The sequence below is a fragment of the Podarcis erhardii genome (genome assembly GCF_964252035.2).
Source record: "Podarcis erhardii genome assembly, chromosome: 7".
NCBI classification, from domain to species: domain Eukaryota; kingdom Metazoa; phylum Chordata; class Lepidosauria; order Squamata; family Lacertidae; genus Podarcis; species Podarcis erhardii.
In genome coordinates, this window is record NC_138511.1 from 78224214 (window position 1) to 78246409 (window position 22196).

At 44.9% G+C, this 22196-nt stretch overlaps 1 protein-coding gene and 1 long non-coding RNA gene across 2 annotated transcripts; both read right to left on the bottom strand.

Moving 5' to 3' along the window:
* Window positions 1–515: 515 nt before the first annotated feature.
* LOC309346047 (phospholipase A2 inhibitor gamma subunit B-like) lies at window positions 516–11769 on the bottom strand. Its single transcript, XM_081869700.1, has 5 exons — window positions 11362–11769; window positions 7876–7992; window positions 6133–6282; window positions 4587–4724; window positions 516–3153 (listed from the first exon to the last, which is right to left on the bottom strand). Exons 1-5 carry the CDS (start codon window positions 11408–11410, stop codon window positions 2933–2935), a joined length of 675 nt encoding a protein of 224 aa, XP_081725826.1. The 5' UTR covers window positions 11411–11769; the 3' UTR covers window positions 516–2932.
* LOC309346310 lies at window positions 4947–6126 on the bottom strand. The gene is made up of 2 exons (XR_014158593.1): window positions 5487–6126; window positions 4947–5062 (listed from the first exon to the last, which is right to left on the bottom strand). It is a non-coding gene; the product is annotated as an uncharacterized lncRNA (long non-coding RNA).
* Window positions 11770–22196: the final 10427 nt, after the last annotated feature.

Genomic DNA, 22196 nt, shown 5'->3' on the forward strand with positions numbered 1-22196 from the left:
TATCATAGAAACATGGAGTTCTAAATCGCAGAGTCGGAAGGGACCCAGGAATCATCTAGTCCAAACCCCTGCAATGCAGGAATCTCACAAAGAATCCTAGGAACTTTAATTTGTTTAAGGGTGCTGGGGGTTGTAGCTCTGGGATGGCTAAGCTATAGTTCCCAGGATTTTGTGTGTGTGTTTGGGTGTGTGCCCTTTAACTATATGGTGTGTACTTAACCACTGGTAAAAAAAAGAAGAAGGTCAAGGACCCTGGACGGTTAAGTCCAGTCAAAGGTGACTATGGGGTTGCGGCGCTCATCTCACTTTCAGACCAAGGGAGCCGGCGCTTGTCCGCAGACAGCTTTCCGGGTCATGTGGCCAGCATGAGTAAACCGCTTCTGGCACAATGGAACACCGTGATGGAAACCAAAAATGTTGCATTTTTTCTTCTCGATATTCCTGCCCAAAGACTCCAAGCTCCAAAGTTCTAAATCATGAGGGAAGTTTCCACAAAAGCAGGTGGCAGACCAATCTGTTTCTCATTTTCCCAATCTTTAATTCTGTTCTCCACATTGCCATAGCAGTTTGCATTTACAGCAGCAGCAGCAACAAAACACGTGCAAATTTATTTGCATATTTATGAAAGCTTTTCCTAATATAGCCATTTTTGTATGCAGTTTTGACGAATATACACATTTTTGTATGTAGTTTCCCCTAATATACACCTTTTTTAACAAGCAATTTTCACTAATACAAGGCATTTTTTTCATGAATATATGTAATATATGTACACACCCACCTAATGTATGCATTGCTGTGCACATAAATTTGGGTGAAAAACTGCATTGCAAAATTCAGGGTAGTACAAATTTCAAAAAGATTTGTTTTGGTTAACACACTGGCTCATGAATTGAAAATTGTGTGGTTTCTCATTAAAATGCAAAAGAAAGCAGAAATAATAATAATCCACATTCGCACTCAGGAAAAACAGTCAGCCTGAAGGGGGAAAGCGATGGGCAGTATTTAGTAATCTCTGTCTGGTAGCCAAGAGCTATTGCGATAGAGGACGGTGGAGCTTAAAGGATGTGTTACAAGGGAATCCAATGCAGCAAGGTTGCTAGTGGAAGCTTCTCGCAGAACAATCTTTCCATTTGCACAAAAGCATCCCACTAGTGCAAGAAATTAAATGAGTTAAATTTAGCACTACATTGGGTACAACAGGATGAGCACAGGGCTGAGATGAATTTGCCTCTAGATTCCCAATGGACATGAGTATCAAATGCCAACTGTGCTTTTTGCACTGAAATGTCTGATAGGTTAACAGCTGAGCTGCTAGTTTGTGAGTTTAGTTTGTGCAGTTAGCAGCAGGTAGAGAAGAACTGGGGGGGGGGGAGTTGCAGCTCTATGATGGAGCACATGCACTGTTTGCAGAAAGTTCCAGGTTCAGTAGGGGGGGGGCAGGGGAGCAGCTCCCCCCCCCGACTCAAGTAAAATAATAGAAATACTGAACGAACTGACCAATCATGTCGACTCTGCCCCTCTAACAAAAGTCCTGCCCCCCCAACAAAAATACTGGGTATGTGCATTGTTCAGTACAGTCATACCTTGGATCTCAAATGCCTTGGCTCCCGAACAAACCGGCTCCAGAATGAGTGAAACCTGGAAAGTGAGTGTTTCGGTTTCTGAACAATTTTCAGGATGCTCCTGCAGCCAATCGGAAGCCATACCTTGGTTTTCAAATGATTCCGGGAGTCGAATGGACTCCTGGAATGCATTCTCTTTGAGAACCAAGGTACAGCTGTACCTGATATTTAGGAACCGCTGGTAGATAACTGCTCAGTTACAGCCTGAAAACAAGAACCACCCTTTTCATTATCTGTGATCACCGGAGGCCAGAAGTGGTCAGCCAAAGAATTGGTGGGGAAGCTTTCTCAGCCCAAGGGTCATATTCCATTCTGGGTAGCCTTCTGAGGACCACATATCAGCGGGGGCAAGAATGGGCAGTGCAGTGGGTATGAGCCATAGTACATTCAGTTAATTTCTCTGCACATACTTATTCACCCTTCCCTATCCACCATCAGGCCCTAAGTTCATTCCATTTCATTTAAAGTCTGTGACATATGGTTTTAGTTTGCATTGTGATGCCAAAACTGTAGCTTTAAATCTCCTTTAACTGCATGTTATTTGATACACCTGTGAACAACCTTAAAAGTTCAATACATCTGTATTACCAGCATCAGTTGGCTACACTGGTTAGGGAGCACTGGTCTATAAGTATCACATTTACCTGAATGGATAATTTATTAGAAATTATTTGGTATGTATTCCACATTTGTTCATTTTTTATTTATTATCTAATATTCAGGTTGGTCGCTACTATTTTTGTTTTCATACATTGTATGTAACGTATTTAATTTTATTATTAGCTGATAAAGATTCATTTTCAAAACAGTTGATTTAATCCAGAAACACTGTTCTGCTTGTTTGCTATTCATTATTGAATTCTACACGCGGGAGCAACCACCAGTACAATACTGTTGGACATTATCTATTGAAAGGGATTCTGCCTGCGTCGTGGTGTTCCCTGACAGCAATTCATTACGTTGATTATTTCTTGTTTATTGACTTATACATACATTATATAGCGATGTTTATGAATTGTAAATTTTGGGTTATATTCTAACGACAACTAATAATACATTTACCATACTTATTAGCCACGTGTTGCGGCTGTATTTGAGCTAAGTTCATTCCAGACAGACAAAAACACTCAAGAAGGTTAGGGAGCAAAGGGCCACATAGAGAGGTCTAGAAGGCCCATATTTGGTGCCCTATCCCTGGTGTTTGCTGAGGTCAGTGAGAGCTCTGGAAAGCCTATAGTCTGCATATGCAAGCAAGCAAGGAAGTGGCAGCAAGGAATTCCTCAAGCCAGACACCCTAGGGGGCGAAATCATGGGAGGTGCATCACAAACTGGAGGCCAGCAAGGGCTGCAAGGAAGAGTCCAAATGATCCTGGAACGATCCTGTGGCCTCCAGAGATGCTGCCAGCTGGCCTGCAACTGCTTGAGGAAGTAACAGTGATCCCAGATATAGAGCTGGAATGTTCTTTCAGTTCCTCACAGGTTGGAGAGTTCGTACAGCCCTTCATGGTGGTCTTAACAGCTAATGTTCCTAAAGAGAGGGTTGCAGAAGATTGCCAGTCAACAATATGTGATGCACTGTGGTAGCCATCTACCCCTTTCCTATGGTGATGGGATACAAATTGAAATGAGAGAAGTCTAATCTCTCCTGATTTTGTGCATGGCAGAGAGGACCAAAGCTATCACACCCAACTTCCACGTGACATTTTCTTGTGGACTCAGTGCGGTTCACGCTTGCAAGGCTTGTCGCCACGTCCGCCTGATGCCAACCTCGTCAAAATGCCACCGGGCATCTCCCCATACCAAAATCCAGTTCATAACAGTTAAGAAATGGCTGGCTCATCTTAAAAGTAGGACTGTTGACATTTTTTAAAAAGGCTTCTGCATGTTAGAATGCCTACTGTTTCTGTACTGGACTAGGCTATACCGGGGGGGGGAGGAAGGGGGGCGAGCTGACCCAGGTGTCACCACTGGGGGGGTGACAAAATGCCAGGCGGCACTCACCGTGGGACCTGCAGCACGCCTGAGCCATGTGTCTCTCCTGGGAGTGACACGGTGGCTTGGGTGCCCGCAGGTTCCTTGCTGCCCCCAAAAGTCCACCAGCCGCCTCCCCCTAAGCTGTAGGGCAGCTGAGTGGGAGGAGGCAGGCAGACTCCTCGGAGGCCCCGCAGGCGGCTGGCCCCGCCCCAATCGGCTTGCTCCACCGCTGGGCAACGCTACATGCCCAACTTTTAGTTGAAGCCAGGGCAGATCTACACTTATAACGTAAAAAACTGCATCATTAAAATGTGACACCAGAGGGCGCTGTAGAGCTGTGAGCCACTGGCAGTGGAAAACTGCCCATTTAGCATTATAGAATGTTTTATTCAATGACATTTGGAAGACCAACATAGATCCAGCCTCAGGCAGGTTTCTGAATCATGGGGCACAACTAGCAACTCTCCTCCACAGGATCTCAGTGGTGAGCTGGGATAGAAGAGGCTTTTGAGGTGTCCTAGACCAAATATAAGATCCTTCGACCTGTAGTGTATGGGCAGACAGTGGAAATGTTTCATCAGAGGTATCACTTGCTGTCAGCTGTCTGTCCCCATCAGCAGCCCAGCTGCTGCATTCGGCTCCCTCTGGAGCTTCTAAATCACACCCCAGGATAGCCCAACACAGAGTGCATTGCAGTACTTTAGTCTCAAAGCATGGACTGCGATCCCAGCCCAGATACATCAGGCCTTGCCAGCCTGGCCCTCGTGAGTGCCATGGCACCTGTGAAGGTCTCCAGTAGTGTCCCTGGATAGGTTTCCCAGACTCTGAGTTTTCATTCTCTCCCCCCCCCTTTTTTTAAGCAAGTCCAGAAATGTTGGTGATGCCTGAGATCCTGGGTGCTACAATGTTTGGGATGGGAAAACAAGAATGGTCCTTATGAGTTTCTGTGATAGATTTGCTTCTGTATATACATATGTGTTTAGGTACCTAGGTCTGTAGTTCCGGAAACATCAAGGCAGTAGTTCTCCTCTCCATTACATTCAACCCATTCCTCCTCACATTCACTGTTCATAGCATAGCAGGCTGGGCAAAACTTCCCATTTGGTTTGCTTCTTGTGGGTGTCACTGCATACATTTGGGATGACAGAAAAACAGCACCAAGATAATCAGGAAGACAATGTCACACACTTGTTTGACCAGACATTTTATAATTCTGTTTCAGTGGGTCAGAAAGTTTGAGGGGGGAACAGGGTTGTTTCCAACGCGTTCCTCACTTTTCTCATGACCGGCAAGCTAAATTTAAATGCAGCAGGGACTGTCAACCTGAGGCTCACACATTCCAATGTGCCTGCCAGTATCTCATTTGGGGCCCATAAAAAATCTCTTTAAATGTCTTCTCCAGAACCTGAAGAAGATGGTTTGCGATTTTTGCATGGTTCCTGTTTGTACTGGCTCAGCCTCTCCTACACTAAACATGCCTCAAAACAAAAAAAATTCCTTCCAGTAGCACCTTAAAGACCAACTAAGTTAGTTCTTGGTATGAGCTTTCGTGTGCATGCACACTTCTTCAGATACACTGAAACAGAAGTCACCAGACCCTTCTATATAGTGAGAAGGTGGGGAGGGGTATTACTCAGAAGGGTGGTGGGAATGGGTGATTGGCAGATAGCTGTGATGAGCCTGTTGACGACTCTTAACGACTGCAATGGGTCTTACAGGAAAAAGCAAGGGGTGAGAAGGTGAAAAATGGCTTTGTCATGTATAATGAGATAAGAATCCAATGTCTTTGTTCAGACCAGGTCTCTCCATGGTTTTAAGTTTGGTAATAAGTTGCAATTCAGCAGCTTCTCTTTCCAGTCTATTTCTGAAATTCCTTTGTAGTAAAACAGCTACTAAACATGCCTCCTTAAACATGGCGACATGTCATAGGATCTGAGTATCACACACACTTCTTTGTGATGAGTTTCTCTCTATGAATATACCTAATGATAGCTGCTATAGGTGGTGGTGTTTTCCCCCCATGGATGGTGGGTGGTACACATCTGCACTATTCTGTGGTCTGTCGCTTTATCTGCTCTTTGCGATGCAGCTGCCATTTTCTGCAACGGCAGCCATTTTGTGACATTCCACTCCCCATGGCAGCCATTTATGGCTGTCATCCATGGCACTTCCTAAAATTTCCAGATATGCCCACTGGCCCCCAAAGGTTGACAACCCTTAAAATTGGACTTGAGGGGGCTCTTGCTTCTTGAATAAGGGATACAATTCTCAAGGGGCAGAAGAATGATCCCAAAACTCACCCTACGGAATCGGGAGGGCTCCTTGTACATGGGAGTTCTTCTGCCATTATTAAACTGAACAGAAATAAATAAATGAAATGCACCAATATTGAGTTCATTGGATTAAACAGGAGCATTGTGAGAGTGAAGGAATAGAGGAATTAGGTTTTGATTGTTGTTTCTGTTTAAGAAAAGAAAAGAAAAGTAGTAAGATAAGAGTGAGGAAAGGCAAGAGGAGCATGGCAGCAACATACAGGTAGGGGTCATTGTCTTGCACTCAGCTCCAACGCAGCAAAACACTTGGCTCAGTAGTCCTCCTGTCTTGCCCAAATTGATGATGGAGGTGCCATCATTGCAGGATTTGGATTGCACGCAGTGTTTCACAACGGAGTTCATCTTCATTCCTGAAAGCATTAAAAGAAGAACAGGATGTGTGAAAAAGAATCACAGTGGTGTTGACCCTACTTCTCAGTATCTTGAGCAATAGTCATTTCACTTTCCTTGGTCGATCAAACCTATTGCAGTCTTCCACCACGTGGTGTCCTCTAGATATTTCTGAACTTCAACTCTCATCAACCCTGATGACTGGAGCTGATGGAAGCTGGAATCCAAAACATCTAGAGGCCACTAGGTTGGGAAAGTCCAGCTGGTGGCAGAAGATACTGAGGGTCCAGGACAGAGGTCCTTCCCAGATGACCAGTGTTCTATCCTTTTAGCTGGAGCTTTTTTTATGAGGCATTAGGGTGGTGCAATAGGTTATTAAGAAGAAAGTCATCCTGGCTCCTTGAAGGGATGGTCCAACTACATTCTAATCAGGCAAAGGAAGGAGGGAGGCATAAGGATAACTACAGATGAAATGCTAGAAATTGGTGGCATGGAACTGGGGCTCCAGAAAATTGACATTTATAGCCTCTATTATTCTCATCCAGGCTCTTCTAAGTGAGTGGGGAGGTTGGATATCACTACCATAGGGCCATGAATTTTAGTTGGATGCAACCTGGTGGTTTTGTTTTGAATGACTACCGTTGGATCCAGCCTACTGTATGTCTTCAGAGCACTCTTACTTGATATAATATGATATTACTTGATTTTACTACTGTTTCGTGGGTGTTTCATGGGTGAGATCAGCACTAAGGTCAGGGCACACATCTGAAGCTCTATGATACCCTTGTACTTCGTTCAGGGTGCTGAGAGTTGTTATGGGACCCTATTCCCCTCACAGAGCTACAATTGCCAGAGCGATTTAACAACCAAATCCCTCTGCACAGGCAACTCTGGGAATTGTAACCCAGAGGAAGGGGAATAGGGAGGGTGTCTCCTAACAACTCTCCATAAACTTAGCAAATAATTCTTTGGCAGGGGGAGCCATAATTGTTTAAAGTGCTATCAGAGTGTTTAAAATATATGCTGCGAATGTGGCCTAATTACAAAAGCAACTACAAACTAGATTTGTTTCTCTACTTATACCTGTGGCTCCCCGTTTGTGAACTGCTCTCCCCAGGGCAGCTCACCTGGTAACGAAGCTACCAGGTGAAAACATTCCTCTTTAACCAGGACTTTGGTTGTTAATCAATCTAAGGCCTTTTGATATGTAGGGGTATTGAACTTTTATTATGTGTCCTGTGTTGTAAACTGCCCTGTGGTCTCCTGGTGAAGAGTGTTAGGTAAATTTAATAAATAATAATAAATACCAGTGTGAAAGTCCTAGTCCTCATACTGTCTAGGCCACCAATGCTGTTAACGTCTCTCAAATTGAAGGAGCAGCTTTTAGTTCCCTGTTTTAGGATTGGGGAAGGTAACCCTGTGCTAAAAGAGCGGGATGGGCACACAAACTCCTGATAATCAAGCCAAAGCTATTGCCCCAGTTGTGTTGGTCTACTACTCTGCAGAGCTGCTACTGTGAATGATGAAACAGGTCCTGGACATGGAAGAGGAAGCTGGGAAAGTATTTGGAACCATTCTCTATCCACAGGACCCTGGTGGTGCCATTCACTTACCCAGTCTGGCCTCCGACAGAGTAACAGCACACATGTCAAAACCAGGAGAGCACGTTTCCATAGGTCCATTGCAGGTATTCCCAACGCCTGCACAAGTCTCACATTCCAGAGAAGCCCCTAAAACCAGGGAAAATAAGAAAGTTAAATCTGATTGTGTTTACTTTGTTGTGTATGTGTGCTTATCACTGTTAAATGTTTGAACATCAAGTTTTGTTTCAGGGGAATTTAGAAAGTTTGACATTTCAAAATGCAACAGAAGAAAACCCATCAGAGGCAGTCCAGAAGGATGCTAGGGCTGTAAGGATGCTAGGGATTTCCCCTTTGTTATTTATCTCGGTTCTGGAGGTGCTCTTGAATATGATTAGAGGGGACCGGTTGGTGGAAGGGATTCAGGTCGGAGCGAAACAATACAAACTTAAAGCTTTTGCAGATGACCTAGTTTTGACCCTGCAGGAGCCAGAATCTAGTACGAAAAGAGTATTACAATTGATACAGGACTTTGGTCGGGTGGCGGGATTTAAATTAAACAAACAGAAAACCAAAGTGTTGGGAAAAAACTTGACAGACATAGAGTCAGAACGGTTTCAGAGAGAAACAGAATTAACTATGGTTAAAAAGGTAAAGTACCTAGGGGTAAACATAACAGCAAAAAACCTGAGTCTATTCAAGGATAACTATGAAAAATGTTGGTCTGAAATTAAGAGAGACTTGGATAGTTGGACAAAATTGAAGCTTTCTTTGTTAGGCCGAATTGCTGCTATTAAGATGAATGTATTGCCAAAAATGCTGTTTTTGTTTCAAACATTACAGATTGTGGACAAAACGGAGTGCTTCCGAAAGTGGCAGAAAGATATATCTAGATTTGTCTGGCAGGGCAAAAAGCCCACAATTAAGTTTAAGATATTAACAGATGCGAAAGAAAGAGGGGGCTTTGCCCTGCCAGACTTAAAGTTGTACTATGAAGCCACAGCTTTTTGCTGGCTAAAAGACTGGCTACTTCTCGAAGACACTGACGTGTTGGATCTGGAAGGTTTTAACAATGCTTTTGGTTGGCATGCATATTTATGGTATGACAAAGTTAAGATCAATAGGGCCTTTAAGAACCATATTGTCAGGAAAGCAGTGTTTAATGTCTGGACAAAATATAAAGACTTATTGGAAAATAAAACTCCAAGGTGGCTTTCACCTCTGGAAGCTAAGGCCCGAAAAAGACCCAATATGGAGGCCAAATGGCCAAAATATTGGGAAATATTAGAAAAAGATGGAGACAATTGGAAATTGCAGAGTTTGGAGAAAATGAAGGATAAGGTGCGAGACTGGTTACATTATGCTCAGATTAAAGAAGTTTTTAAAAATGACAAAAAGTTAGGGTTCCAGGTGGAGAAATCGAAGTTAGAAACAGAATTGTTAGAACCAAAGACCAAGGTATTATCTAGAATGTATAACTTGCTGCTAAAGTGGAATACACAAGACGAAATGGTTAAATCGGCTATGATAAAATGGGCACAGGACATTGGGCATAACATTATGTTTGAGGACTGGGAAAGGTTGTGGACCACTGGGCTGAACTTCACCGCATGTAATGCTCTGAAGGAAAATGTTATGAAAATGATATATAGATGGTACATGACCCCAGTTAAACTTGCCAAAATATACCATTCGTCTGATAATAAATGTTGGAAATGTAAAGAAAATGAAGGAACATTCTTTCACCTCTGGTGGACATGCCCTAAGGTGAAGGTCTTCTGGGAAATGATATATAATGAGCTGAAAAAGGTATTTAAGTATACCTTCACAAAGAAACCAGAGGCCTTTCTTCTGGGCATTGTCGGCCAGAAGGTGTTAAAGAAGGATCGAACATTTTTCATGTATGCAACAACGGCAGCAAGGATTCTCATCGCAAAAAACTGGAAAACTCAAGATCTACCCACACTGGAAGAGTGGCAGATGCAGCTGATGGACTATATGCAACTGGCCGAGATGACCGGCAGAATCCGTGATCTGGGAGAAGAGAAGTTGGAGGAAGACTGGGAGAAATTCAAGATGTATTTACAAAAACATTGTAATTTGGTTGAATGTTAAGAAGGATGCTAGATTATAAAAAACTGGTCACCACTAAACTAGATTTAAATTTGATGATAAGTGAGACTAAAGAAAATATAAAACTTTTTGGAAGAAGCGCTAGATTATATGTGTGAGTGGACATGAGATTGTAAACAAGTTGATAATTTGTTTGGAAAAAAATTTTTAACGATGTAAATGGGAGCGGGAGACGTGAGGGAGCCCAAAGAAGTGATGAAATTGTTGTGAAAGAAGTAAGATTGTTTATTATGTGTGCATTTATATTTAAAAACCTTAATAAATATTTATATATATATAAAAAAAAAACAGAAGGATGCTAGGGCTGATAGTATCAATAAGACTATTGCTCTGGTCCATCAGCAGGCACTTCTAATGTTCTAAACCAGTTACCTTCTGCTATATGAAATTAGTCTTGATGGTCTACAACTGAGCAAACATACCAATCAGAAGAACCATCCTGAGAACCTCATTCACATGCAAACCAGAATCGTTCAAGGGGGTCACCTAAAGTCTATTGTTGTTTTCAGCATCAGTTTATCAGCCACCTCCTACACAATCATTTGAAGGCAATGTACCAAAAATATCCCCAGTCCCCCTCGGCAGTGGTGGTGGCAGTGGCTGTCTCAGCAGCCCGGAGCCTGCCTGGTAGCACAGTTGACTCTGGCTGGCTTCAGGAGCTGCTCACTGCTGTGGCACCCGCCATTTTGCCTCACCGGAAGTCCCCATATGATGTGTCTTGTGCCGTTGAACCAATCATGCAACATTCATTCCCTACTAATAATTCTACACCACTTAACATAGAAATCTGGGGACATTAAATGAAATCCGGGGACATTCCAGGGATGGATTTTGTCCAGGGACAGATTTGTAAATCCGGGAACTGTCCCTGGGAAACTGGGATGTCTGGTAACCATAAGATACATGCCATCTCTATGTACCATACAAGTGGTTGTGTGGTTCTTCTATATTTGTACAGCTCAACCATTGTGTACACAGGCAGACCAAGTCCACACTTGTTCAACATGACATATGAATACAAGTATACAGTTCAACTATTCATGGAGAGAAAGAGAGATTGTACATTCAATGCAATGTGTAGGCAAACCTGAAGTCACCCCTTCATGTGACATAGTGCCAATACCTATCCCCATTGCAATATACTGGCACATATACTAATCAGCTAACTCATTCAGAACTAAATTATCTCCAGCTGCGTACCCACCAGATATTTAAAGAACACTTTGTGTACTGAATCCCCAATGCCAAATGTGTGCCGTATATGAAGCCTTGTTTAATTCTGAGCTTGCTCTGTTGAGGAAACATCTGTGTCTTAGTTTATTTATTTATTCTTAGAAGACTTGAAAACCCATTAGCCTCAAAAGTTTCTCAGCATAGCCTACTCACCTGTCACAATGAAGATTGAAAGGAAGCAGATAGGCAGTGGCGTCTCCATGGTTCTGGAAGTCTCCTAGGCCTGTGATCAGCAATTTAGAGAGGCGTAGCTGCGTGGGTATCCTGTAACAAAAACGAGGTGGCTTGTGACAACTGGAAAGTTTATTCGTGCACAAGCTTTATCTCCGGAAATGCACTGTGCTGTTCTGAAGCTAGAAAAAGGTTTGCCCGTCTCCACACTTTTTAACCCCTGGCCCAAGAAGGGTGAGTGCTTCTGCTTTCTGTTCTCCGCTCTGCCTCTAAATTCTCTGAATTGAAACCTCCTCTGAATATGTTTCTCTGTTTTACCACAATGCAATCCCCGTTTTGAGCATTGCCAGAAACCCGAGGGTCACATCCAAGTCAATCTGGGAAATATGCAACAACTACTACTGCAGCCAACTTTTGGACAAACCCAGTTCTTTGTGAATTTTTGCTATACTTCACTCCAGATTTTTAAACATCTGCCCTCTGACCCCTCTGTTTTTTATGAGAACTTCTGGGAGCCAAAATCTTACTGCTGAATATGGATAGCTCGCAAGTGCTACCAGAATTCCTTGCTTTTAAATCATGCTGCAGTGACGGTGGGCCATGTCACGCCAGCCAACATTTCTTTGGCTAGAAGAATTTCTTTGGCTTTTTGAGGGGGTACATGCCAGCACAGCGTACCTCTCTCTTTTTTTTGCCCGGGGCTTCCCTGCTTTGCTTGTCCCCCTTCCTTCCCAGTCCCTTCCTCTCATGCTGCATCCAGAGAAATTGTGGGAGTAATGTGACAAACTTTGAGGCAGTGTATTTGCACAAAGTTCCTTCTGGGTGCATGGACATGTGGAAAGAGTGATGGAATAGTGATGTTGTCCAGTGACACTGGCCACTGGTGTGAATGAAATTCAGGACAACATGCTACAGTTCTATAATGCAACAGGTACTGCAGGGTAAGAAGGACATTAGAAAATTGAGGAACACCAGGAAAATAATAATAATAATAATAATAATAATAATAATAATAATAATAATAATAATAATAATTTATAGGGTCTCCCTAGCCACTTTGGGTGGCTCCCAACAGAACATTAAAAACACAATTCAGCATTAAACATTAAAAACTTCCCTAAACAGGGCTGCCTTCAGATGGCTTCTAAAAGTAAGATAGTTGCTTATTGCCTTGACATGTGATGAGAGGGTGTTCCACAGGACAGGCGCCACTACCGAGAAGGCTGCTGCCTGTATCCCTGTAACTTTGCTTCTCTCAGTGGGGGAACCGCCAGAAGGCCCTCGACACTAGACCTCAAGGTTGAACAGTGGGGGTGGAGACGCTCCTTCAGGTATACAGGGCTGAGGCTGTTTAGGACTTTAAAGGTCAGCACCAACACTTTGAATTGTGCTCGGAAACGTACTGGGAGCCAATGTAGGTCTTTCAGGACCAGTGTTATATGGTCTCGGTGGCCACTCCCAGTCACCAGTCTTGCTGCTGCATTCTGGATTAGTTGCAGTTTCTGGGACACCTTCAAAGGTAGCCCCACATAGAGCACATTGCAGTAGTCTAAGCGGAAGAGAACTAGAGCTTGCACCACTCTGGTGAGACAGTCCATGGGCAGGAAGGGTCTCAGCCTGCGTACCAGATGGAGCTGGTAGACAGCTGCCCTGGTCACAGAATTGACCTGCACCTCCATGGACAGCTGTGAATCCAAAATGAGTCCCAGGCTGTAATGTTGGGTTCAAGCTGCCTGCTCATGTTGCTCTGACACCCCTTTCTCCAGCTTGCAAACTACTTGCAGAACTCAATTTTTTTTTTTCTTCATCTTACATTTCTCCCACTGCAGTCCAGAAACAAAACTCTCTTTTATTGGCCTCCTCTGCCAGGCAGTTTCCTGGAAAGGGGGAGAAAGAGAAAAAATTAGTTTGGTCTGTATTTTGACACTGCTAAATTCTGAATTGGTGCAGAAAAGTGTAGAACTGAAGGCTGGATAAATGAGAAACAGAAAGAAATGGAAACAGATCAATCTTTCCATCCCTATTCCTCATTATCAAGGGGCTTCTGCCCAATGAGGCCCCATCTTCATTATACATTTAAAGCAGTATCCCCCCCCCCCGAAAATTCTGGGAACTGTAGTTCATTAAGAGTGTTGAGAGTTGCTAGGAGACATATGTTCCCCTCATGGAGCTATGTTTCTCGGAGTGGTTTAACAACTGGTCTTCCCAGGGAACTCTGGGAACTGTAGTTCTTTAAGGGGGGCCGTGGTCTCCTAACAACGCTCAGCACCTTTAACAAACAACAGCTCCCAGAATTCTGTGGGGGAAGCCAGGACTGTTTAGATGTGTTGTTTGGATGGGGCTTGAGTTCTGCATTATGAAAAATTGGCTTATTGTTAGCTTCAGCCCTCCCTTTGTTTTGTTACAATATGAGCAGCTTAGGTGGAAGCAACAGATGCTTGTCAACAAGAACATTTCGTTCTGAGGGAACTCCCAAATGGTGTATTAGCAGCCAGTTCCTGAAAGAAATTGTGCTCTTTCCAAACCCAGCCTCCACTGGGGTAGATGGTAGCTCTTAACAGGACTTAACTTGCGTCGACCACAACCTCACTACTAAGAATTTTTCAATAATGTTTGTGCAGGAAAACCTCAGGCTTGAGCTAGCTTTATTTTATTATGTATCTTGTGTGTTTTTTATGTCGTAATTTTACTTCTGTTTTGGGTGCCACACTTCTGCACGGGAACAAGAGCTGGATCGGGGCTCATCAGCTGGCGAGGTGCAGGCTCCGTCACACTTTCCATTGAGGGGTTCACAACTGCACTCCCCTCAAGGAAGAAGTTTAAAGGAGCCCCCACCTCCACCTCAGATTCTCTGCAACTCCTTGAAGGCAGTCAGGCTGAATCGTTGCTGAGAGCACCTGAAGGCAGCCAGGCGCTCCTCAGCTGAGCTGCCCGATCTGGCTCCTACTTGCATGCAAGCAGGAGTGGAGGCGGGGATCTCTCAGAAGTGGAGTGGAGGCTTCGCTCTCCCAAGCTGAGCTGCCTGATCCCACTCCTAATTGCGAGCATGCAGGAGCAGGGCAGGGATCTCTCAGAAGTCCAGCTGAATTGTGCTTGGAAACATACTGGATGTTCTGTTGAACATCCGTCTTGGCTGCGACAGCGACAGTGCTTTGGCATCCAGCCCACTTCCACTGTGCACATGAGGAGGTTTGAACTGCAAGTCATTAGCTATAACACATAATGTGCATAGGAATTCATTCATACTTTTCCCCCAAAATATAGTCTGGCCCCCCACAAGGTCAAGGAACAGTCAACTGGCCCCCTACTGAAAAAGTTTGCCGCCCCCTGGTTTAGGGCTTTAAAAGGTCAGCATCAACACTTTGAATTGTGCTCAGAAATGTACGGGGAGCTAATGTAGGTCTTTCAGGACTGGTGTGATATGGTCTCGGCAGCCACTCCCAGTCACCAGTCTAGCTGCCGCATTCTGGATTAGTTGCAGTTTCCAGGCCAGCTTCAAAGGTAGCCCCACATAGAGCACATTGCAGTAGTCCAAGCGGAAGATAACCAGAGCATGCACCACTCTGGCGAGACAGTCCGCAGGCAGATAGGGTCTCAGCCTACGTACCAGATGGAACTGGTAAACAGCTGCCCTGGACACAGATTTGACCTGTGCCTCCATGGACAGCCGTGAGTCCAAAATGACTCCCAGGCTGCGCACCTGGTCCTTCAGGGGCACAGTTACCCCATTCAGGACCAGGGAGTCCTCCACTCCACTCCACGTGTCTTGTAAGATCTTTATACCACTTCCTTGTAAAAACAAAAACAACCTCAGAGCTTACTCTCTAACTTACTCTCACCAATGCAAATAGGGCATGTGGGCCAGCAATAGATAAAACACACTTCTCTTGCTACTAAGTATATAGCACAATGTAGCACAAAAGATGCTCACAATAGCAAAGCTTCCCCCCTCCCTCCCTCTTGCTCACTGCTTGCTCAACAGGCTTCCTTGGGAGCTAAGCACACCTTGAGATAAACTGTCACAGTCCTGTGTTCAGGACTGTTTAGATGTGTTGTTTGGATGGGGCCTGAGTTCTGCATTATGAAAAACTGGCTTATTGTTAAGTTCAGCCCTCCCTTTGTTTTGCTACAATATGAGCAGCTTAGGTGGAAGCAACAGATGCTTGTCAACAAGAACATTTCGTTCTGAGGGAACTCCCAAATGGTGTATTAGCAGCCAGTTCCTGAAAGAAATTGTGCTCTTTCCAAACCCAGCCTCCACTGGGGTAGATGGTAGCTCTTAACAGGACTTAACTTGCGTCGACCACAACCTCACTACTAAGAATTTTTCAATAATGTTTGTGCAGGAAAACCTCAGGCTTGAGCTAGCTTTATTTTATTATGTATCTTGTGTGTTTTTTATGTCGTAATTTTACTTCTGTTTTGGTGCCACACTTCTGCACGGGAACAAGAGCTGGATCGGGGCTCATCAGCTGGCGAGGTGCAGGCTCCGTCACACTTTCCATTGAGGGGTTCACAACTGCACTCCCCTCAAGGAAGAAGTTTAAAGGAGCCCCCACCTCCACCTCAGATTCTCTGCAACTCCTTGAAGGCAGTCAGGCTGAATCGTTGCTGAGAGCACCTGAAGGCAGCCAGGCGCTCCTCAGCTGAGCTGCCTGATCCGGCTCCTACTTGCATGCAAGCAGGAGTGGAGGCGGGGATCTCTCAGAAGTGGAGTGGAGGCTTCGCTCTCCCAAGCAGAGCTGCCCGATCCCACTCCTAAATGCGAGCGTGCAGGAGCAGGGCGGGGATCTCTCAGAAGTCCGGCTGAATTGTGCTCGGAAACGTACTGGATGTTCTGTTGAACATCTGTCTTGGCTGCAACAGCGACAGTGCTTTGGCATCCAGCCCACTTCCACTGTGCACATGAGGAGGTTTGAACTGCAAGTCATTAGCTACAACACATAATGTGCATAGGAATTCATTCATACTTTCCCCCAAAAATATAGTCTGGCCCCCCACAAGGTCAAGGAACAGTCAACTGGCCCCCTACTGAAAAAGTTTGCCGCCCCCTGGTTTAGGGCTTTAAAAGGTCAGCATCAACACTTTGAATTGTGCTCAGAAATGTACGGGGAGCCAATGTAGGTCTTTCAGGACTGGTGTGATATGGTCTTGGCAGCCACTCCCAGTCACCAGTCTAGCTGCCGCATTCTGTATTAGTTGCAGTTTCCAGGCCAGCTTCAAAGGTTGTCCCACGTAGAGCACATTGCAGTAGTCCAAGCGGGAGAGAACTAGAGCATGCCCCACTTTGGTGAGACAGTCCACGGGCAGGTAGGGTCTCAGCCTGCGTTCCAGAGGGAGCTGGTAGACAGCCGACCTGGACACAGAATTAACCTGTGCCTCCATGGACAGCTGTGAGTCCAAAATGACTCCCAGGCTGCGCACCTGGTCCTTCAGGGGCACAGTTACCTCATTCAGGACCAGGGAATCCTCCACTCCACTCCACTTGTCTTGTAAGGTCTTTATACCGCTTGCTTGTAAAAACAAAAACAACCTCAGAGCTTACTCTCTAACTTACTCTCACCAATGCAAATAGGGCATGTGGGCCAGCAATAGCTAAAACACACGTCTCTTGCTACTAAGTATATAGCACAATGTAGCACAAAAGATGCTCACAATAGCAAAGCTTCCCCCCCCCCCTTGCTCCCTGCTTGCTCAACAGGCTTCCTTCGGAGCTAAGCACACCTTGAGATAAACTGCCAGAGTCTCTGTGTTCTTGTCAACTAGACCTTATGTGGTTTAATCTAAGGTGCCTCTTCCCCTGCCCAATTTGTTTCTATTAAAAGATTTTCATGAGTAACAACAGTAGTATTTAGTGTGTTCACTGAATGAAAACAGTAGTATTCAGTATTCATGAAAGATTTTCGTGAGTAACAACAGTAGTATTCAGTGTCTCTGTTTTCGAATTGTAGTGAACTGAATTATGCCATTCAGTTGGAGAAGTTATCGTTATAACTTGGAGAAATTATGTAAGTTCATAATGTGGAGTTGTGGAGAAAAGAAAAGTTGGGGGAGAGAGAGAAAGAGGATGAAAAAGAAAGGAGGAGGAGCAACAGTAAACTTTCATTCTCTTACATAGTGTATGAGTTTTTGTGTTAGTGTCCCGTGGCTAGGTCTCTCATTTTTGCCGGTGGAACGAAAGATCAGGGGGTGCCAGGGCATGGCTGGTTGTAGCTGATTGGTTGCATGTTGTTATCAGTTTATGCCAGGGGTCAGCAAACTTCCCACGCCTCAGGCTGGTGTCTCCAGCATTGATGGGGCCAGAGGGCGGGGGAGTGTGTGCCCATACGTATGTGCACACGCTATTTCTGGTACACTTCCAGGTTGGAGGAGCACTGGAAATAGTGTGTGTGCATGTGTATGGGCCTCCTCCGACCCAGATGTGCACCGGAAATAATGGTTGTGCATGCAAAAATAACGCTTGCACACGCGCACAAGCTATTTCCGGTGCTCCTCTGACCCGGAAGTGGGCAGCTGCGCAGCACAGTGCCGGTAAGAGCAGGCGGCAGTAGCAGGTGGCGGGGGTTGCTGCGGGCCAGAAAAACAATGCCCTCGGGCCTTATCCAGCCCGTGGACCTTAGTTTGGGGACCCCTGGTTTATGCACACCTTACATTCCACCCAGCCCAGAGCTGCAGGATCCATCATTGCTCACAAGCATGTTTCTATTTCTTAAATTTAGTAATTCTTTCATAGTTTCACCCCACCCCATGCTCTCTAGAGCAGTGGTTGGCCTTCTTGAAAATTACTGATGTCCATGGTTTTTTCATCCGTTGTAGTAATTGTAAAGTGCTGTGGCAGACACTGTATGATTCTTAATTGTATTTTCAAAGTCATGCCACCTGAATGAAACTCACGGACCATGGCTGGTCCATGGACCTCACCCTGTTGTAGAGATTCTAGAAGCACCAGGAGGCAGAAGGCCAATCATATCCCAGGTTTCTGAGCCAATCAGAGAATAGAATCAAAGACGTGGCGGAAGAAGCAAAGTCCAGAGAGAGAAGAAAGCCTTTTGGAGCATGTTGCATCCTGGCACTCTCAAGTAATTTTAGGTAGGGTGGGGGGGGGGATGTTGAGAGCTGCTGTTTAAATTTCCCACAATGCTTCTGAGGCATCATGCCTCAACCCACTGATTTGTGGGAAATTTTAGTTGTCTGCCCAAGCTGCTTGACACTGCTTGAAGTGCTCCTGTTGCCTATCATGTGTACCACTGCCAGTTAAGACCACCAGGGTTCACCCACATTGGGTAAATACCATCCAGTGTACAGAAATACCCTTGACCCATAGCTGACCAATCGCCAGGTACATTGGTCAGCTTCCAAGTTCCTTGTCAGGCTTCGGGGAATTGGCTTCCTCCCCCATGGCAGTAAAGAAAGGATCAAACAAAAGGAACATCTTACCAGTTAGAATCTTTAATAATCACAGTGAGTGAATAAAGGACACGTCTCCTACTGCTCCCAATTAAGGTTCACACCACCTCCGTCTCTATTAATCTACTTCTGCATTTTGTAATCTGAGCTTGTACCCTCTGCGCTTTCTGTTCTGAGATTTTCTGAGCTCTTCTCAACCTTGGGGAGAGCAGAAGAATGCTGTATAATGACTGTGAATCTGTTAACCCTCTCTCTTCCAGTGTTCCGTCTCCTAGTTGTTCCCCATCCAGCATTTCCCAGATTCTGCCTTCTGAACTTTGCCCCTCTGCAAACTACTGTTCCAAATCTATACTGTCCCCCTGCTCCTGGGAAGATTCAGGATCAGGATCAGAATCAGGGGGAGGGGGAGGGGGTGGCTCAGTGCAGCCCTCCTCAGCACGGTCCCTGACATTCCTTCACCTCTCACCTAACAGTGCAGCCTTCCTCAGCCTTGTGCCCTCCAGATGTTATTGGACTCCAACAATCCCAACCAGCATGGCAATGGTCGGGGGGATGAGTCAAATAATAACTGAACAGCACCATATTGGGAAAGGCTGGAAACTCTCCAAGAATGCAACAGATCATTAATTACCTCTATCACCATTGGGAGGCAGCACTCAAAGATGCACACAACTCTCTTGGCTTGTCATAAAACCGCTGGAGGGCAAGGCAGGACATTTTGAAAGGTCAACATGTTTCCTGTGGACAAGGCCCCCAAATGAATTGGCTTAGAACCAGTAGAATGGAGTCAGTCAGAAAAGAGGTAGCTGAATAATATTTCTGCCTGCTTATCACCTTGTATAAGGTAAATTGAAATTATGCACCTGTGTGGTTAATCTGTAAGGGAATAGGAATCAATTCCTGTACCTCAGGTATCATTTGATATATTAGTACAGTGGTACCTCAGCATGCGAACGGGATCCACAAGATGTGACGGCACGTCTGCGCGCTCGCAGGTCGCATTTCGCCGCTTCCGCATGATGTCATTTTGAGCATCTGCGCATGCGCGAGAGGCGAAACCCAGAAGTAACACGCTCCGTTACTTTTGGGTTGCGCGGAGCACAACTCAAACGTGCTCAACCCGAAGCACATTCAACTCGAGGTATGACTGTATTGTGATTACAGGGCTGTGCCCCTATTATAAATTCTCTCATTTGCAGTGGCTGTCCTGTTGCTTTGTGATGAAGTCTGCCTGCAGAGAAGCAGCTCTGAAGAATCCAGCACCTTGGTGCATTTGAGGAACATTTTGACTGGAAGAAGCACCCTGAAAAATGAAGACAGATAGGTCAGGCTCTGGTGCTCACTGGTACAAGACTTGCATTTTCAGAGAGAGGCACTCCTTCAGGAGCTCAAGGTGTGATCACTTCCTTGCTTGCGTCAGCAGGAACTTGTGTGATGATCAGATTCAGCAAGGTGGGGAAAAGCTTTTTCAGTCTGAAAGCCACATTTCCTTATAAGCAAACTTTTTTTGGTGCAGGGCATGCCAACAGTGGTCAGGGGCAAAACTGGATGGAATTTATTTATTTCGTAAAATTTTACGTGATTGGAAGAAAGGGAAACATCACCCTCAAAGCTGTTTACAAAGAGACTAAACCAATGAAATCATCAAGTACAGCGGTACCTTGGGTTAAGTACTTAATTCGTTCCAGAGGTCCATTCTTAACCTGAAACTGTCTTAATCTGAAGCACCACTTTAGCTAATGGGGCCTCCTGCTGCCGCCGCACCGCTAGAGCACAATTTCTGTTCTCATCTTGAAGCAAAGTTCTTAACCCGAGGTACTATTTCTGGGTTAGCAGGGTCTGTAACCTGAAGCGTATGTAACCTGAAGCATATGTAACCCGAGGTACCACTGTATTTGAAACATTTAAAACACTTAAACCTAAACACCCACATTAACACATGTGTCAACATTCTACATATCTGAGTATGATTGCCTAAACAAAAAAATTTTTAAGCAGGCACTGAAAAGAGCACAGTCAAGGTGCCTGCATGATGTCAATCAGCAGGGAGTTCTAGAGTTTAGGTGCTGCCACAATCAAAAGGCAATTTATTACAAATGCAGAAGAAATATTATGTGGCAATTGTAGCATAAATAAGTAGGTAATCCTCACTCCACATAATCAACCACAAGACAACACGGTGTGCGCACACACCATTTGAATGGCAATGCCCATCAACTTGGGGGGGGGAGGCAGCCCCCTCAGATATTTTAATGGGGGGGTCAAACGGACCTTGACCCTTAGGAGTTGGCTCCTATACCTCCAGATATTGCTAGACTTTGTTAGAGAAATCAATAAAGTTTGGCTCAGAATTAAGGATCAAGGATATTGAACCTAGCCTTAGTCAATCAGAGAAGTGAAAGTAACACGGAATGGACGGTAAGGATGGTGTTTGATTATCCATGTACTGCTTAGCTACAAATAAAAGTTGTGCAAAAATATTCTAGCATGTTTTACCCCCAACTGCCAGTAACAGCAGCAGAAACTGCTATGCAAGCTGAATTTAAAGGACGAGCATCTATTTTGGAACATGCTGAAATATTGCTTCAAACTTTCCATGTTATATTTGAGGAAGTCTCTGTGCTTCGTGCGATCAGCAATGTATAAATATTGCTGTGCTCTGGATGGTGTTTGGAGGGCTCTCTCGCTCTCATGAGATCAGAGATTACTCTCCAGAATAAAGAGCTCAAGGTGAATCGAGTGGCTACACAACAACTTCAAAACCCTTCAGCTGCAGCCAGCCAACCTGGCCAACAATCAAAGATGATGGGAGTTGGAGGCCAGCAACATCTGGAGGGCATTATGTTGTCTACCCTTGGCCCAGAGGTACTCAGACTCTGGGGCTACCCCTCACTCAAGAAAATTAAGACTCATCTACCTGAGGCATCTTTGGAGGCAAATCAGATGCCCATGGGAAGCCTGCAAACAGGAAATAAGGGCAATAGTCCTCTGTTGCCTTGTTTTCGTCTTATTTTTGTCAAGTCTGAAACCTGCTACCTCTCCAAATTCAAAAATTTGTTCTAAAACCCTTGGTACACTGACTGTAGGTTACCATCTCTGATTCTTATGCAACTGGGGAGTTTTGCAGAAGAAAAGAGAAACACTTCTCAGAACGAGGAAGGAACCTTAAACCAGGCTTCCTCAACCTCAGCCCTCCAGAGGTTTTTGACCCACAACTCCCATGATCCCTAGCTAGCAGGACCAGTGGTCAGGGATGATGGGAATTGTAGTCTCAAAACATCTGGAGGGCCGAGGTTGAGGAAGCCTGCCTTAAACAATACTACACCCATTCTCTTCCCAGTTCTCAAAACCAAAAGGGTGAGTAACAAGTAGGGTCACAGCAGCTTTTACAAGGAGTAGCTTAGAGGGAA

What these genes read in the sequence shown, in the direction of transcription:
- LOC309346047 (XM_081869700.1), bottom strand. Translation starts at nt 11,410, where the DNA reads ATGGAGACGCCACTGCCTATCTGCTTCCTTTCAATCTTCATTGTGACA. An exon ending in TTCAATCTTCATTGTGACAG is followed by an intron (nt 7,993 to 11,361) that starts GTGAGTAGGCTA and finishes CCCTGGTTTTAG; the next exon opens with GGGCTTCTCTGGAATGTGAG. An exon ending in TCTGTCGGAGGCCAGACTGG is followed by an intron (nt 6,283 to 7,875) that starts GTAAGTGAATGG and finishes TAATGCTTTCAG; the next exon opens with GAATGAAGATGAACTCCGTT.